This window comes from Notechis scutatus, chromosome 11 (genome assembly GCF_049901735.1).
Source record: "Notechis scutatus isolate UNSWTSFEM ecotype Mainland chromosome 11, rNotScu1.2, whole genome shotgun sequence".
Classification (NCBI taxonomy): domain Eukaryota; kingdom Metazoa; phylum Chordata; class Lepidosauria; order Squamata; family Elapidae; genus Notechis; species Notechis scutatus.
Genome location: NC_142019.1, coordinates 18428072 through 18445189, shown reverse-complemented (window position 1 = coordinate 18445189; position 17118 = coordinate 18428072). Strand labels below are relative to the sequence as shown.

Below are 17118 nucleotides of genomic sequence, written 5' to 3'. Positions count from 1 at the left end.
TTAATCCATCATAGCTGTTTTACACAATTAATGCAGCAAGCCCGGTTTGCATTATCACTCGCTTGCATTTTGGGTCTCACAATTTAAGGACTGATATTACAGTTAGGCCATGCTGCGTTTTGCTTGTGTGCAACTGACTGATTGGGATGCCAGATGGTGATTTTGATCCAGATTTGATCTGTTATTTATTATTTAATTCTAGAATTTTTTTAACTGGACGTTCCTTGAGTGTTTTTCACTTGCTCTGGTCTCTGGTCTTTGACTAGACTAAATATAGATGAAACACCCTGCCAGCTTCACTTGAGACTTTAAAGGGGGTCTGGAGAAGAGCAGAGCTGTGGAAGTGATGGCCGAGGATGCTCAGAGCCGGCCCTTCCATCAGCCGTTCAGCGAACGGCTCTCCGCAAACTCTACAGCCGCAGCAGCGACGGCGGCCATGGAGGGCTGCAGTCAAAAGGAAGGTCGCTTGGATATCTTCTGCGGAGACATTTTCCGTATGGCCCCAATTAAAAGAGAGCTAGCTGCTTTATTTTAAAACGTGGGCCGCTGTTCCCATTAGCAGCCATGTCCTAGAAAGATCCTTTTGAGAAACATCTTGGCTTGCAAAAACCCCCCCAGATGCACAGGGAAACGGCTCTTAAGCCCCCCAATTCATAAATGTAATTAAATAATTACCCGAGTGCTAATTAACATGGAGCTGCAGATTATTTAAGCACACACACACATACACACACACACACACAAACTACCCCACTATTCAACTTCTTAATTATTCTTGTTCACCACAGCATTTCCTTTTGCTAGGCGCCCAAGGTGCAAATAAACCCTCCCATCTGCTCGTAATTAGAACTAAATAATTTCAGAGAACGCGGCTTATCATTTTGACTGCACATTTGATTAAAAGCAAGGTGCAAGCAGCATCCTGGCTTATCGGCGCAACAGCAACCCAAGCCAGCAAACCCACACCCCCTCCTTGTGGAAGGCAAGCAGAAACCCTGTTTGTGAGGCTGGGGGAGGGTGGGTTTTTTTTAAGGGGAGGGCAGCGAGGAAAGAAAAAGGGAGGGCAGGAAGGCGGGTGTGTGTGTGAGAGAAGACAACTTTTTAGTTCATTTCATACAGAAGGAAGCGAATTACCGCAAATCACCTCTCCTCTGAATAGCGGCCTCTACATAATGACTTTATTTGCTTAATCCCCAAATTAAACGCTGCCGTTTCAAGTGAAGGCCCTGTGTTATTACTCTCATCATGTCGACAACATTTTCCTGCCGAGACCAATTTGAATAAAACAAGGCCTTCCTTGAACTCAATCAAGGAGTCATAATGCGGTGTGTAATAGGGGTTGCTGAAAGAACCCAGAGACAAAAGCGTTCCTCTACCTAACGATGGGATATGGATAATCGTCCTCCTAGAGCTCCTGATGCGATTCCAGTTGGCGGCCAGATGCTAAAAATCAAGAAAAGGCATTGATCAGTGACAGGAGGGACCTGCCGCGGATGCAACCCAGCCGAACTTCAGCTGTTTCCCCCTCCTCCGTTTTTCCCACTGTACAGTTAAGCCAGGCATAAATTATATTAATTGATTTAATCACATACTTAAAACATCTTCCCCAATTAATTTAATTAGATGGCTACATGAAGCTACTGGCAGGGGAAGATTAGAGGCTGATCACTTAATTAACAGAATATGAATGAAAAAAAGAGAGAGAGAGAGAGAGAGAGAAAGCAAACATAAATGAAATGGTGAGCACTAATTAAAAGCTTGTCTGCAAACTTAAGTACTTTCTGACAAAGTAGTGACTGCCACAGAGGCGAGGGAGATTGTTTTTGTGGGCCACAAATCAAGTGCACGGTATTGTGTTGGAAAGGAAGAGTAGGGGAGAGAGAGACCGCAGAGGAGAGAAAGGTGGGAAGAAGGCACCACATTTGCTGCCGGAGGAGGCTGGGCCACACCAAAGTGTCTCTTGGGAACACGGAATCCATGCCCTGACTTTACACCCTCTTGACTACCGCGGTGTGCTCTGCATGGAGCCGCCCTTGAACCCTGGAATGTCCACCGATGCAAAATTCAGCCGCTGCCCTGGCTGCTTTTAAAAACCCTCAGGCAGAGTTTCTCAAACACAGCCACTTTTAAGGATGCGTGGATTTATAACTTATAGCATCTTGAGAGTTTCTTTTTTTGAACTTCTGCTAGACCCCTTGTGTAAGTTACCTGACCGGGAAAGGCAGGCTATAAATGGCATCAAAAGGTAAAAAATAATCTACGGATAAAACTGAAAGGATGATAAGCACTGTACGGGTATCTAGTAAAATTGGAAGGAGAGGACGGAGGCAGGGAAGGACATAATGATGTCCAGGGCTTGGCATTGGCAGAAGCTGGACAGTTGACAGCTGTCACCGAACATCAGTCTGGCTATTAATGCCCTCCCCCCCCCGTCTCATCCCCCTCCCCTCTTTCTGGGTTGTGCCATTTAAACCTGAAGTCAGGAAAACAAAAAAAAGAGAGAGCAGAACCGAAGCGATCCCTAAAGAAGCGCGGTGCTAAATGCAATCAAAAGCTGCCTGTTCCAAACCTACCGAATACATTTTTGGACGAGAAGGGGTTTTGTTCTCCCCATTTCACGCCGCAAAGGAGAAGCAGCAGTTGTTTGGGAGGGGGGAGGGAGGGAGGGAATGGAGGCAGACTGTAGGTACCAAAGACTGCACATTTAATGATGTGTAAAATATGCTTGGACAAGGGTAGAGTTAAATGGGGGGAGGGAGGGGGGGGAGAGAGAAAGGAACATTTGATTGCAATCATTGGGCAGGGATGCTGAGACAAAGGGGCCAAGCAGCTACCGTGCTCCTGAGGCGGAAGTTCTCCAGGTGTTTCTGCCGAGATTCCTTCAGCGTCTTTCGGACCCGTTTCAGGTGAACGTGGATCAGCCAAGAAATGGCAATGATGCCTGAGGCCCACTGCCGATGCCTGAACCCAATGTAGGACTTTCTCAATTTGTAGCACCTCCACGTCGCCTGGATCTTGGTGGCCGCCTTTTGGGTCCCGTTTTCGCCTTTGTACCTCCGGCCGGGCTGCTTTAAAAGCTTCTGAACCGTGGACACGTTCTTTAAGACCGAGAGGATTTCCTCCCGGGTGGCCCTCTGGCTTAGCTCGAAGTGCGGGACGAGGTCCATGGCTCTCTTCCCCAGGACGATGGCCAGGGGAACGGCGTAGTCCTTCATCAGAGCCTCCACCTGCTGCAGGAAGGAGAAGACGCTGCCCCAGAAGAGGCAGCAGTACTGCTTGAACTGCACCAGGTCGGGCGCCGCGTAGTCCAGGACGCCTTTGCAGACCGGGATTTCAAACTCAAAGGCCACTTTCTTGAAGGTCTCCGGCGGTACCTCTTCTGGGGGCTAGAGAGAGGAAGAATCGAACCGAATAGAAATCAGTGGCGGGATTCCAATTTTTTTTTTACTACCGGTTCTGTGGGCGTGGCTTGGTGGGAGAGGGTTAGGGTGAGGGCTCAGGTTCTTGGAACCGTTGAAAGGACTGTGTTGCAGATTGGAGATAGATGATGCCTCCCCACCCCCCTCTGTTGAGTTCCAAGAAGGCTCCACACCCATTTGCACTACTCAGGTGACCCTGAGGACACAGATGACCTCCAGGCGGCCTTAACAACTTGCTATACAGTTGTTGCTATACAGAGGAATGATTGAGTCAATCATCTGCACCTCTGCAACTGTCTGGTTTGGTTCTGCAACCCAACAGGACAGACACGGACTCCAGAGAGGAATTAGGACTGCAAAAAAAACAATGGCTACCAACCTGCCTTCCATCGAGGACCTGGATACTGCATGAGTCAAAAAGAGGGCTGTGAAAATATCTACAGACCCCTCACATCCCGGATATAAACTGTTTCAACTCCTTCCCTCAAAACGACGCTACAGAGCACTGCACACCAGAACAACTAGACACGAGGACAGTTTTTCCCCAAACGCCATCACTCTGCTAAACAACTCATTTCCTCAACACTGTTTACAAAGTCTGCACTACTATTACTATTAATCTTCTCATCACTCCTTATCGCCCATCCCCTCCCACTTGGGACTGTAGGACTGTAACTTTGTCGCTTGTATCCTTATGATTTATATTGACTGTTTCCTAGTAGGATTTGATTGTTGATTGTACCCTATGACTGTCATTAAGTGTTGTACCTTATGATTCTTAATGAATGTATCTTTTCTTTATGTATACTGAGAGTATTTACACCAAGGCAAATTCCTTGTGTGTCCAATCACACTGCCCAATAAAGAATCCTATTCTATTCTATTCTATTCTATTCTATTCTATTCTATTCATTCCATTCCATTCCATTCCATTCCATTCCATTCCATTCTATTCCATTCTCCTTCCTTCTTTCTCTATTCCATTCTATTCTATTCTATTCTATTCTATTCTATTCTATTCTATTCTATTCTATTCTATTCTATTCCATTCCATTCCATTCCATTCTATTCTCCTTCCTTCTTCTATTCTATTCTATTCTATTCTATTCTATTCTATTCTATTCTATTCTATTCTATTCTATTCTATTCTATTCTATTCTATTCTATTCTATTCTATTCTATTCTATTCCATTCCATTCCATTCCATTCTATTCTCCTTCCTTCTTCTATTCTATTCTATTCTATTCTATTCTATTCTATTCTATTCTATTCTATTCTATTCTATTCCATTCCATTCCATTCCATTCCATTCTATTCTCCTTCCTTCTTCTATTCTATTCTATTCTATTCTATTCTATTCTATTCTATTCTATTCTATTCTATTCTATTCTATTCTATTCTATTCTATTCCATTCCATTCCATTCTATTCTCCTTCCTTCTTCTATTCTATTCTATTCTATTCTATTCTATTCTATTCTATTCTATTCTATTCTATTCTATTCTATTCCATTCCATTCCATTCCATTCCATTCTATTCTCCTTCCTTCTTCTCTTCTATTCTATTCTATTCTATTCTATTCTAATTCTATTCTATTCTATTCTATTCTAAAAGGATGCAAATGACCAGCTGTCTGCAAGGAGTATCAATCCTTCCCTTCCCCACCATGCAGTCAGAGCTGAAGAAGCTTCTTGGAGGAGAAGCAAAACGTCTTCAAAGAAAACAAAACAACAACAAGAAAGTCCAGTTGCCTCTTGAAAAAAAACAAGTGTGAGGGGACTATGACCTAGATGTCTGAGAATCTCCAGAGACGCACGTACCTTGGCCAAGCAAGCCGAAGAGGCGGCTGACTCCCTTAGTCTCATCGCTTGAAGGAGCTGCTGCTGTTTGAGCTTCTTGGAGGACATGACGGAGATGCAAGATGGCGGTGGGGCAATGCTGCCCTTGGTTCCTTTCTTCTCCTTTCCGCCTTCTGCTGGGCCCTCAGAGACCTGGGTGGCCTTTTGAGAGGGGAGGGGAGCCGCTTCTACCTTCTTGCTCTGCCGAGCCCGGTCTACGGCACAGATAAAGGGGGCTTTGAAAAGGCCAGGGTGCTCAAATCCCTCAGGCGTATCATTTGCCCACCCCAGAAGCCACGTTGAACTGAGACCTGGTCGGTTTTCTTGCCTACATTAAGCGACGGACAAACCACCAATCATAGCCAACCAACAGGTTAGAGATGGACCCTCTAAGAAAACATGATAGCGGGGTTCCAATATTGGAGGGGCTCCTACAAAGACAAGGGGGTCCAATTATTTTTCCAAAGCATCAGAAGGCAAGGAAAGAAGCAACCGATGGAAACTAATCCAGGTGAGAAGCAGCCTGGAATTATGGAGGAACTTCCTAACAGAATAATTAACCAGTGGAACGGCTTTGCCTTCAGAAATTGTGGGTGCTTCTATCACTGGAGGCTTTTAAGAAGAAACTGGACAGCTACTTGTCTGGAGTGGGATAGGACTCCTGCTTCAGCAGGGGGTTGGACTAGAAGGCCTTCAAGATCCCTTCCAAAACTCGGTTATTCTCTTAACAGATGCACTGCCGAGGAAACACCTGGGATTTCAAGCCGGAAGAAATAGAAGATTCCTATTTCTTCTTCTGTAGGAAGTTGGCACCCACCCCTCCCAGAAAAAGTGAAATAGCCTAGGAAATATTAAAAAGGCAGAATATTTCCCCTCAAAGGGAAGTAGAAACTCACCCCCACCTTTGTTAATGGGCGGGCCATTAAGATCTAGGCCAGAGTATTCTACATAACAAAGGCCTCTACCCAACTCACCACCTGGCCTGGCAAGAGTGCATCAGCCAGCCCTTGGGTGAAGCCATGTGGGTCCAGACAAAGCGTACAAAGTTAGCGAAGACCCCGCCCCTGGGAGTCTGGCAGCCAATGGGATGCATTTCTTGCACAGGAACAGGAAACACTCAGGGGAGACCCAACGGAGGGTATAAAACCAAGGGACTCTCAGCATCTCTTTTCCCTTTTTCCCTTCTTTCCCTTCACCCAACATCCGGAAGCATGTGATCGTCCTTTTCACTTCGGAGCTCTAAGCCACGTGGTCCTGTCCACCATTAAACCATCTTTCCTAACCGCCTCCATTGTTTCTAATGTCTTTCCTTCCCCGCTTGGAACCGAACCCAGAGGGATATTTCTTCCAGCAATCCCTTTTTGTGCTTTCAAGTTTTGAAATCCCCGAGGATAACAAAGGAGTCTTGGCGCATGATCCAATGAGAGCGGATGCCTGCCTTTCAACCACGGGAGACTCCCGCTTGGCTGAACCTACCTGCGTCCACCTTCTTGTGCTTGGCCTGAAATTCGTGGAGAAGGACAGGTTTTGGCAGGATGGGCGGCTTCTTTAGAGTAATCCTAGCAGCCCGTGGGATCAGCCCTCTTTCAATTAGATTTAGGATGCCTAGGAAGGGAATAAGCGTCACAGATTATTTCAAAGACGACTTACCTGGGAGGTGTAATTAATATTATTATTTTTTTGGACTTCCAAACCAGGGGTGCAGAGGTGGGATTCAGCCGGTTCTGACCAGTTCTGGAGAGAACCGGTAGCGGAAATTTTGAGTAGTTTGGAGAACCGGCCAATCCCACCATCTGACTGGTGCCTCCCACATCTATTCTCCGCTTCTCATTGAGTCCCATCTGATCGGCTGGGTCTCCTTTGGTTGCCCTGCCTGGGAGAACGGAGCTGGAAAGCAGGTTAGTGGGGTGGGGGAGGGAAGGGGGATTTTGCAGGAACCTTCCCCCTGCCACGCCCACAGAACTGGTAGTAAAACAAATTGAACCCCACCACTGCAGGGGTAGGCTACAAACATTTTAGCAATGGGTTCTCTGCCTGGTTGGTGGGCGGCCTTGGCCTGGTTGGCCTCCTGCACCATGATGGGGAGGGGCGTTTTTGCCCTCCCCAGCCTCCGGAGGCTTTACTCGAACCCCTGGGAGGGCGAAAACACTCTCCCTGGGCTCTGGAGACTCCCTGGAAGCCGGAAAGGGCTCCATTTCCAGCCTTCCCAAACTCCTGGGAGGCCAGCAACGCTAGCTGGGGAATTCTGGGAGTTGAAGTCCACCCGGCTTTAAAGTTGCCAAGGTTGGAGACCCCTGGACTAGAAGACCTCTAAGGTCCCTTCCAACCCTATTATTCTATGTTCTGTGTACGAGAGTGGCTGACCAACGGTACAACATGTTGTATTTGCCAAGGCAAAGGCAGCAAATGGGCCCAGGAGAATGACGCGGCCAGGACTGACCTTTCTCTCCATCCTTCTCGGTAATAGGCAAGGCAGAGTGAATGTGGCTCAAATAGGAGGAGGAGGGAGCAATGGGAAGGTTGTAGACGGTCACCCCTTTCGCAATCTTCTGCGTTGGTGCCTAAATCAAGAGAAAACACGTTTCCTCTTTCAGCGGCTCACCTGTTGATTGTACGGACCACTTGTGTCTAGGAACTTTTCTGAGGCGGCAAAACATGATTTGATCCTAACCACCCAAAGATTGGTCCAGGCTCAGGTTTCATGGTTTAGGAGTACGGAATATACTATGGGGCTCCATCAGCAATTCTTGTAATTTAGAAGATAATGAATGTTTTAGGAAACCCATTATGTATTAGTCACATTTTTTAAAAAGGCATCTTTGCCCGTTAGTTAGTTTAGTTAGTGTGTGTGTGTGTGTGTGTGTGTGTGTGTGTTTGGCATGTATGTTCCTCTTGGTTTCTAGGTGCTCACTAAGAGAGGATTTTTCAAAAGGACCATCAGAGCTATTAGTATTTCCTATATTATTATTAACATGCTCTGATGCTAAGGAGTTCTCCTCCCCCTCCTCCTCCCCAATCTCTTCCAAATGCTAAACACAAGCAGAGGAGTTTCAGTTTTAGTTTCACAGCACCAGGCAGTTTTAGTACAGAACAGTTGAGCTAAGCCAGGCCCAGGCTCCTTGCTGTCTGCTTCTTGCTCACACAGCAAATACTGTTTCAGTCTCCAAACAGCCCTCAACTCTCTCACACACTGACAGGACGCTAACCAGATGAATAGCGATGGATGCCGGTAGGCAGAGGCAGAATTCCCCCCCCCCCCTATTTTCCTCCCCAAAAACTAAGGCCGACCACATACTTTCGTAGCGAAGCATGGGTATAGTGCTAGTATATGTGTGTGTCTGTGTGTGCGTGTCTCTCTCTGTGTGTGTACGAGAAATCCTATTTCTTATCTATAGAAAAATCTGAATAATTGAAGTCACATTTTTTCCCTTCTAATCCAAACTTCTTTTTTTTTTTTTAGATCTCTTAGGATGATCTGGTGAACGTCAGTTGTGTATATCACTCTACTAAACATAGTTGCAAAAATTTAGTGCTTATTTACTACCTCATGAAGAATACTTCATTAATCACCAAAAGTCATGGAGAGTGTGGCAGGATAAATAACTTTTTGTACTTCTATTTCATGAGTTACAAAATCTCTTCTTTGGTGCTCGGTTTACACCACTGTTTCAGAACAATAAAAATTAAATAAGTGCTGGTCTGGGTTCTAGCAGGCGACATGATAGCAGTGCTCCAATATTTGAGGGGCTACTACAAAGAAGAGGGGATTAACCTATTCTCCAGAGCACCAGAAGGCAAGACAAGAAGCAATGGATGGAAACTAATCAAAGAGAGAAGCAACCTGGGATTAAGGAGGAAGCTCCGAACAGTGAGGATAATTAACCAGTGGAACAGCTTGCCACCATAAATCATGGGTGCCCCATCACTGGAGGTTTTTAAGAAGAGTCTAGATGGTCACTTATCTGAAATAGTAGAGGTTCTACCGCTTGAACGGGGCTGGACTAGAAGACCTCCGAGATCCCTTCCTACTCTGTTACTTTGTTAAATTAGAAGTTGAATAGTTCTGCCTTTCCTTTACTATCTGTTAACAATTTGGCCTCTTCACTGGGAATGTGGTATAATAATTATCTTTTTTTAATGTTTATTTTGGACTTACCCCCAAAGGGCCCTTTTTCTCAGGCACCTTTGCTAAGCTTATTATTGTAACACCTGCCTAATACATAACCCGAGAGCCCAATATCCCTCAAGAGGAAGCTGAAATAAATACAAGACTATGCTACTAGTTTTTGGTTCCAACAATAACTGACGCGCCAAAGGCATTATTTTTCAAGTCCATCCTTAACACGATGTTGGTCATCATGGTAATGGTTCTACATTTCTTCCAGAAAGGAATGCCTGCAAGAAACCTTCTTTGTGGAGCTGGCTGACCACACCGGAGATGCCTCTACCCAAAAGGAAGAGCCGGACAAAATCAGACATGCCTGCTCACAGGATAAACACTGCCGTAGCGCTGAAGCAAACCACTCATTTCCAGCCAAGGAATTGGACACGTCTAATATCACGAAAACATTTTTGGTGGAGGGAAACATCACATCAGAACACAATTTTCAAAGGTTAGAACAGAGATCTTAATTTGGGCTGCCGGCAAACATTTACTCTGCCATAATATGCCTGAAATGTGCTGCAGAAGTATTTTCTCTTTATCTCAAGCAATTCTCTGTATAATTAACTTGAGGCATGAGACAAAAGAATTCTATTAGTCCTTTTGAAGCGCATTTCTGTGGTGGATAAAAATGTCCCGCTCAATATGGTTATTTTTCTGTGGTTCAATTTAAAGCAAACATTTTTTTTTAAAGGGTCTTTCCCCCAATTTCCATTGTTTTCCTTTTTGTTAGGAACAAAACTGGACTGAAGCAAAACAAGTTTAGGAAGTGAAGGAGGCAGCCAGCAGATTGCAGAACCGCCAATGGATAAACGGATGGGCGCCCACCAGAGACCCTTTCATTGTCCACATTCGAAGTTCACAGCTGAGCAACTCACCAACAAGTTTTCTCTAGAATCAGACGGATTCTGAGGACGGAACAGAAGCAGAACGTTTGGCTCCAGATGCAAGGCTGTTTCAGTTACTACTCTTTAGCGACACTGATAAATTAGTTGGACGGTGGCTTCATATTACCAGTGGCCCATGGAAATGATTCTGCAAAATTATGGACACATGGAAAATACACCACCCCTGCCAGAAAGCAAGCCAACAAAAACAAAAACCTTTCCCATCTGTGATGAAACCCTTCAACTATTTTATGCTTTTTTTAAGAGAGGGGGGGAAAAAGACACTTAATTTTGTCACTTCATGTGAAAAGATTTTTAATTGTGGGCACCGAAGCTATTCAACACAAAAGAAATGCAAACTATGAATATACAGAAGCATTTAATAGAGGCTTAGCCACTTAAGAAACTCTTCCCCCCTTTTCTCCATCTGCTGACTTAAGCATCTGGTACCTTCTCAAGATACTTAGCGGTCCACCTAAATTATCAGTTCCTTCCAACTCACCACTGACCAGGCTAATTATTAGTGGGAGAGCCATATTGGTCTACGACCGCCAAAAATCAGGAGTGCAATACAGGCAGTTCTCGTGTAGTGACTCTGCCTTGTTTAGTGGCCATTTGCAGCAAGGAAAAAGTAACTTTGCAACCAATCCTTGCATTGATGACTTTTGCAGGTCTGTAAAGCCAAGGAAATCTGAAGTCAGATCGTAAACATGGTGGGGGTTCCCCTTAGCAACTGCCTCATTTAATGACTAAGTCGCTTGTCACTACACGAGGACTATCTGTAGGGCCTTTTCAGATAACAAATGTTATTAATAGGGATATGCATTGCATATCCAGAGCATTGCATGCCAAACAACTAAACACAAGAGTTGTGCCATCATTCTGCTCAACACTTAATTCTCTCAGCACTGTCTCATTCTCACCTTTTCTTATCTTCTCATCTTTCCTACTATCTTCTTCTGGTTTCTTATGATCTGTCAATTATTGTTTGTAACTCAATGATTGGAACTATGATTTAGGTTAACTATGATTAATAATTGTAACTATGATTTATGACCTATTACATGCTGTTTACATGTACACTGTGACCTTATACACCTGAGACAAATTCTTTGTGTGTCTGATCACACTTGGCCAATAAAGAATTCCGTTCTGTTCCATTCCATGTTTTTGTATACCGCTCAATACATCAAAAGTAAGTTAAACTATTATTTGTTTTAAATTGGGAGGAGGTGGAGCAGGGAGAAAAACCCAGGTTTCTACTTCGCCTCTTACATTTACACCATCAGAGGCACAACCTTTCCCTACTGTGAGCCCTGCCAGCAACAGCCCCTTTAGATTCCGTGCAGGACAAACATGGCAGATTCTTTGCAAAAGAGTTAATGGGCACAAATCTCGCACAAAGGCTCAAAACTAGGACAAAGTAGTATCTGAGCATTTTAATTTCCCAAGACGCTCCATTACAGATTTCAAAGTAGCTCTTTCGGAACAAAGAAATTTTACAAGCACAATTGAGCTGGGGGGAAGACGGCTGAACTTATATCCATCAAATGGTTTCAGGCCACCTCAACAAACGCAACGGGCTTCCAGCGCGTTACAATTGCCAATTGAAAAGACACTTGTAATATGTCTCTCAGGTAGCCTGCATCTGCATCTCCCCCCCCCCAACTACCCCAGCCTCACCCCAATTTAAATCCAACATCAGCCTAGCTACTCTGCGCATGTGATGAAGCAAGCATGGCTGGCGAAAGAAATCCGACGACTTTCCTTTCAATCGGCCAGCCTGCAAAGCTGCTACCGGCCTCCCTCTGATTAGTGAAGAGAGAGGTAGAAAAGTTGGCTAGACTTTTCAGCAAGAAAACTTTGCAGCTCCTTTTGTTAAACCATCCAATGGTCCAAAGCCCCAACCCTCCCATTTTGGACTCAAAGCCCATTTAGACTCTTAGGGAAGCCTTTCTAATCGAAAGACCTCCGGTAGGTTGTCCTTCCAGCTGACCTGTCTCAAATTAACCGCACCAGGTAGGTGGCCAAGAAGAGATGCGTGACCGAAAGCAGCACAGAAGGAAGGGAGCTGGGTAATAGCTGGCTCAAACTGCTGTGCATCTTACTTGTGGGCAAAAGGCCAGCCAGTGCCGAGCAGGATTGGAGGGCCGGGCTGATTGGAATTCCAGGCTGGGCCTGCCTCCTTGTCCAGCGACAGCTGTAAGCCAGCAGCCCATAGCATCTCAATCAGGCATGGAGTTCCATCAAAGAATGCTGATATGGACGGCGGCTCCCCTCCACCCTCGCTGAGTGACAGTCAATCTCGGATTCCAGATGACAAGGACTGGATGCAAAATGTAAAACAAATGGTGACCTTTCCAAAGATTAATTTGTTTACCAACAACAACAAAAAAACCACACCAAACAAACACTCTCCGTTTTGTCATCCAGGAATAGAGGTGACCTTCACATTCCCATTTGTAGCTGGAGAAGAAGACACACGCAATCATCGGCTCACTTAAACTGATCTCACCAATTCTGACTTCTCTTAGATTTGGGGGGAAAGGACAGTTTATTAATTTGCCATTGTCTTCTGTTTACGCTTGTCATAAATGCAGCGAACGTGCTGCAAATGACCATCCAGTGGAACATCAATTTGTTTAAGTCTGATGCCAACATCGGGGCTTTGATTCCCTTTTTATAATTGAAACCATAGGCAGAATCTTCTCCCCCTCGCCCCTTCCCTCTCCAAGATCTTAGTCCATCCTGCAGCACACCTGAAAAGAAAACCACGGTTTTTACTACTGCTACAAAACCATTTCCAGGACAAATGGCTGCTCCTTTCCTAGGCAGAGCAGTCCAGACCCAGAGAGATGCCTATAAGCTTCACAGAGGACGAAAGCAAGAGAAAGAAAAGAGAGGAGGAACTTAAGGAAAACGGGCAGTAGGACACGGCACCTCGTAAAAAACTTGGGGAGGCAAAGGCATTAAATCCTCCCTCATGAATAAATGAAAAGGAACCGAGTTTGTCTTGCATTATTTATTTATTTATTGGAAGGTGGAGACCCAAGCACCCCCAAAGCTACGCAACAATGCTGTGAGCGTGAAAATGACGGAGAGCTCCTCTGAGGTCACTGCAATTATGGAGACTTATTTTTGTGGCTGTTTGAATGGGCATTTTTTGCTCTTTGACAGAGGTGAGCAACTCGGAAATTGCCGGAGGAGAAAGTGGTAAGAGGCCTGCAGCTAATCGGCCCCTCTTAAGAAGCACACAATTAAAATAATTCGCATGCTATTTAAATTAACACAGCTAATCTGCATATTTAAGCAAATGTAATTAACAGAATTTTGTGCATTCACAAACACCAATCTATACATCTAATTATGTGCAATTAACATACTCTGCATTCAAGTTTAATTAATAGTGTTAATTTGTACATTTTCGTGGCCTGTAATTAACATAAATTCAATATTTTCACAAGCACTGCTAAGTTATGTATTGCAGTGATATTTTGATATATGTTATATCGATGTCATGGATATAATTTGTACAAAATTCTTTAAATTCTGTGTTCAAATAACAGTAATATTCTTGACCAGACTTTTTAAAAAAGAGAATCTAATACCTGATACATTCAAGTTGCTTCAACACAGCTGGAAGTTCTCCTTTGTCCTATTATTTATTGCAAACATTTTCAACATGTGCTGGTTGAGGTTGCTTACGGGAGACCCGATCTGAGCTAGCAAGCTGGAATGAAGACATGGCTGGAGTATTGTCAAATCTGAGATAGGAAGCAGTTCTTTATGAGGAATTCTGTCTCTTGACGTTCAGATTCACAGTTGAGGATCATCACTCCTGGACCGGGAGTTTTTCCAAGTTGCGCAGGAAGCGCTAAGGCTCAGGTGGGCCTGGATACCTGTGCCATAGGCACTCTCTCCTGGAAAAGGTATCTCTAGCCATAACGAGTATATTCATTACGAATGAAGGCGAATTGACTTGTCCCAGGATAATGCTGCAGGATCCAATCTGAATCAATCACTGGGGACCAGAGGTTGCGTCTTCCAAACTTTCAGACTGGTGCTGGAGCCCATCCTCACAGAACGTCTGCCTAGCAGTGTGCGTGCTTTGGGCTGCTCTATGTGGGTTTTTTAGATACTGATTGGGGTGTTGATGGTTGGCTATTAAGTCATGGGCTGCCATTTGTGCTGCCAAGCCCTCACCTTAACAGATAATCAGAGAGTGCAGGTCATCTAGTCCAACCCCCACCCAAGCAGGAGACCCTACACCATTTCTGACAGATGGCAGTCCAGTGCCTTATTTTTTATTTATTTGTTTGTTTGTTTGTTTGTTTATTTAGTCAGTCAGTCAGTCAGTCAGTCAGTCAGTCAGTCAACAATTATTAGACAACAGGTATAAGTATAAACATGGTAATAAACACATGAAATGGATACGAACAAGAGAAAAGAAACAATAGGACAGGGACGGTAGGCACGTTGGTGCACTTATGGACGCCCCCCCCTTCTCAAAAGCCTCCAGTGATGAAGCTCCTACAACTTCCGAAAGCAACTTCTGTTCCATCGGTTGATTGTTCTCCCTGTCAGAAAATTCCTCCTTATTTCCAGGTTGAATCTCTCCTTGTTCAGTTTCCATCCATTATTACTTGTCTGGCCTACAGGCGCTTTAGAAAATAGCTTGACACCCCCCCCCCCCCTCTCTGTGGCAGCCATTCAACTATTGGAAGACTGCTATCATAGCATATCTGGCTGGAGAATTCGGCGAGTTGAAGTCCACAAGTCTTAAAGTTGCCAAGTTTGGAGACCTCTGGTCTAACATAATGCGTTAGTACATTTATCAGTGAGGCACCAGGAGGATTTGAACTAAAGAGATCAAATGATGTAGATGCACAAAATAGTTTGGTGCTGTATTCCCTAAAACAATATATTGTTGGAGCCAGATGTTTTGCCCAAGAGAGTAGCTGAGGGGTTAATTTATTTTCCAAAACACCAGAAGGCAGGACAAGAAATAACGGATGGAAGGTAAAATCAAGGAGTGAAGCAACCTAGAACTAAGGAGAAATTTTTCGTAACAGTGAGAACAGTTAATCAGTGGAATGGTTTGCTTCTAGAAGCTGTGGGTGGTCCATCACTGGAGGCTTTTAAGAAGAGACTGGACAGCCAGGTATGGGGTCTCCTGCTGGAGCAGGGGGGGTGGACCTCCGAGGTCACTTCCAACTGTTATTCAGAGATTCAAAACTGTTCTGAAGAAAAATCAGAAGCAATAAACAAAGCAATGAAAATACTTGATTACTTACACATGCTGTTTTCCTCCGATTAACCAACGGCAAACTGACGCCATAGTTCTGATTTACGATGCTTCGGTGGTATATGTGCCTTGGGTCACACAGAATCTTCATCATCATGGAAAGCTTGTGCTGTAAAGAAACACAATGCAGCCTGTCTGCAATTTGGGAGTTTTATCTAGTACTATTTACCTTGGTACTCAACTGCTTTGAAACGCATCGACCTTGGTATGCAATGCATTTCGACGCGAAAATTCTGCCACGGTACTCATCATTTGTTTCGTCCTCAATGCGCAAGCTAAAACTTGTCATTGTTGGCTGCCTTGTGACATTATTCCTTTTGGGAAATAATGGGTACTCATTGTTTTTGATACTCATCACATCTCCCAGAGCCAATTAACGATGAGTGCTGAAGTACCATTATATTAATTAACTTTATATGGCATCCATCTCAGTCGTCCATCCATACCACCTTTGAGTCAGACCTGAATCGAAACAATCCTCGGCTCCCTTTTGTTGCAAAAGTAATAGTTTTATTAGAAGTCAAGTGAACTGCAGCAAAGCAAAGCCAGAAGTGAAGTTCGGGCCAAAATTTCCTGGTTAACTTTCCCCATCTAGTTCCTCTGCTTCCTTGGCCCCTTATTGTCCAACTATACTTGAGTAAATTATTTTTTGCAACGGTCTTGCATTTCTTCTGCCAGGGCAATGAGCTTGAAAACTCTGAGTGTCTTGGAGAGGCACAGCCTCTTCTCACCAACTTCGTCGGTTTCACTTTCCCCCACCTGTCTGGCTCCCTCCCTCCATAGTTCATGGCAGATTGGCAGCTCTGACACCTTGTTAGCATCCCTGCGTGATGCCTTCCTGGGTCAGCTGGAGGAGGAGCACAGGACATACGGGCAGCAACGCAAGTGGCGAACCATTTCGTAATGCAGAAAAGGAAAAATCTTTTCTGTCTACTATGAAAAGCCCATTTTCGTCTAAAAGGGAGGGGGCAGCTTGCATGATTCCCCTAGCCAAATGCTTCTCTCCCCTGGATCTATCATGCACCACTCTCCTCCTCATTTCCTAAGGGACTAACCCAGGGGTCCCCAACCTTGGCCACTTGAAGACTTGTGGACTTCAACTCCCAGAATTCTGGAAGTTAAAGGAAATAAATATTAAGTTTCTCTTTTATAACAGAATTAGAAATTTTAAGTGCATTATTAAGCTGTGTTGTCTTCGTTGCTGTATCCTAACCACAAAGTGTGGTCAATTAAACAAAACGTGCTGGATAGTTGCAGGCTTCTTAGAAAACAGGAACATCTGACCATGATGAAGCTACCAGTAAACAAGATAAGATATCCGGTGCCTCGGAAGAAACAGTGAAGCCGGGCCTTTACCTTACAGTATGACTTAGAGGTAATAAGGGGAGTGGGGTGGGCTTCTTAGACATGGCGTACATTGTGTAGAGTGTATAAAATGTATTGTTTGACCATGAGATCTTGCTCTTCTTGTACCCAATCCACTTTGGAAGGGACTTGAAGGCCCGTCT

General features: G+C 44.6%; 1 protein-coding gene across 6 annotated transcripts in view; it reads right to left on the bottom strand.

Moving 5' to 3' along the window:
• IQCH (IQ motif containing H) overlaps positions 1 to 17118 on the bottom strand; it is a 103487-nt gene that overhangs the window by 72177 nt on the left and 14192 nt on the right. For 5 of the 6 annotated variants that reach the window (XM_087972937.1, XM_087972935.1, XM_087972939.1 and 2 more), the window contains exons 5-10: positions 15600 to 15719; positions 7697 to 7817; positions 6733 to 6861; positions 5239 to 5471; positions 2835 to 3386; positions 1377 to 1443 (exon numbers count right to left, since the gene is read on the bottom strand). In XM_087972937.1, the coding sequence (XP_087829063.1) occupies positions 1377 to 1443; positions 2835 to 3386; positions 5239 to 5471; positions 6733 to 6861; positions 7697 to 7817; positions 15600 to 15719 (1222 nt within the window). The remainder of the gene's footprint in view (positions 1 to 1376; positions 1444 to 2834; positions 3387 to 5238; positions 5472 to 6732; positions 6862 to 7696; positions 7818 to 15599; positions 15720 to 17118) is intronic. The other variant, XM_087972940.1, reaches the window with a different exon arrangement.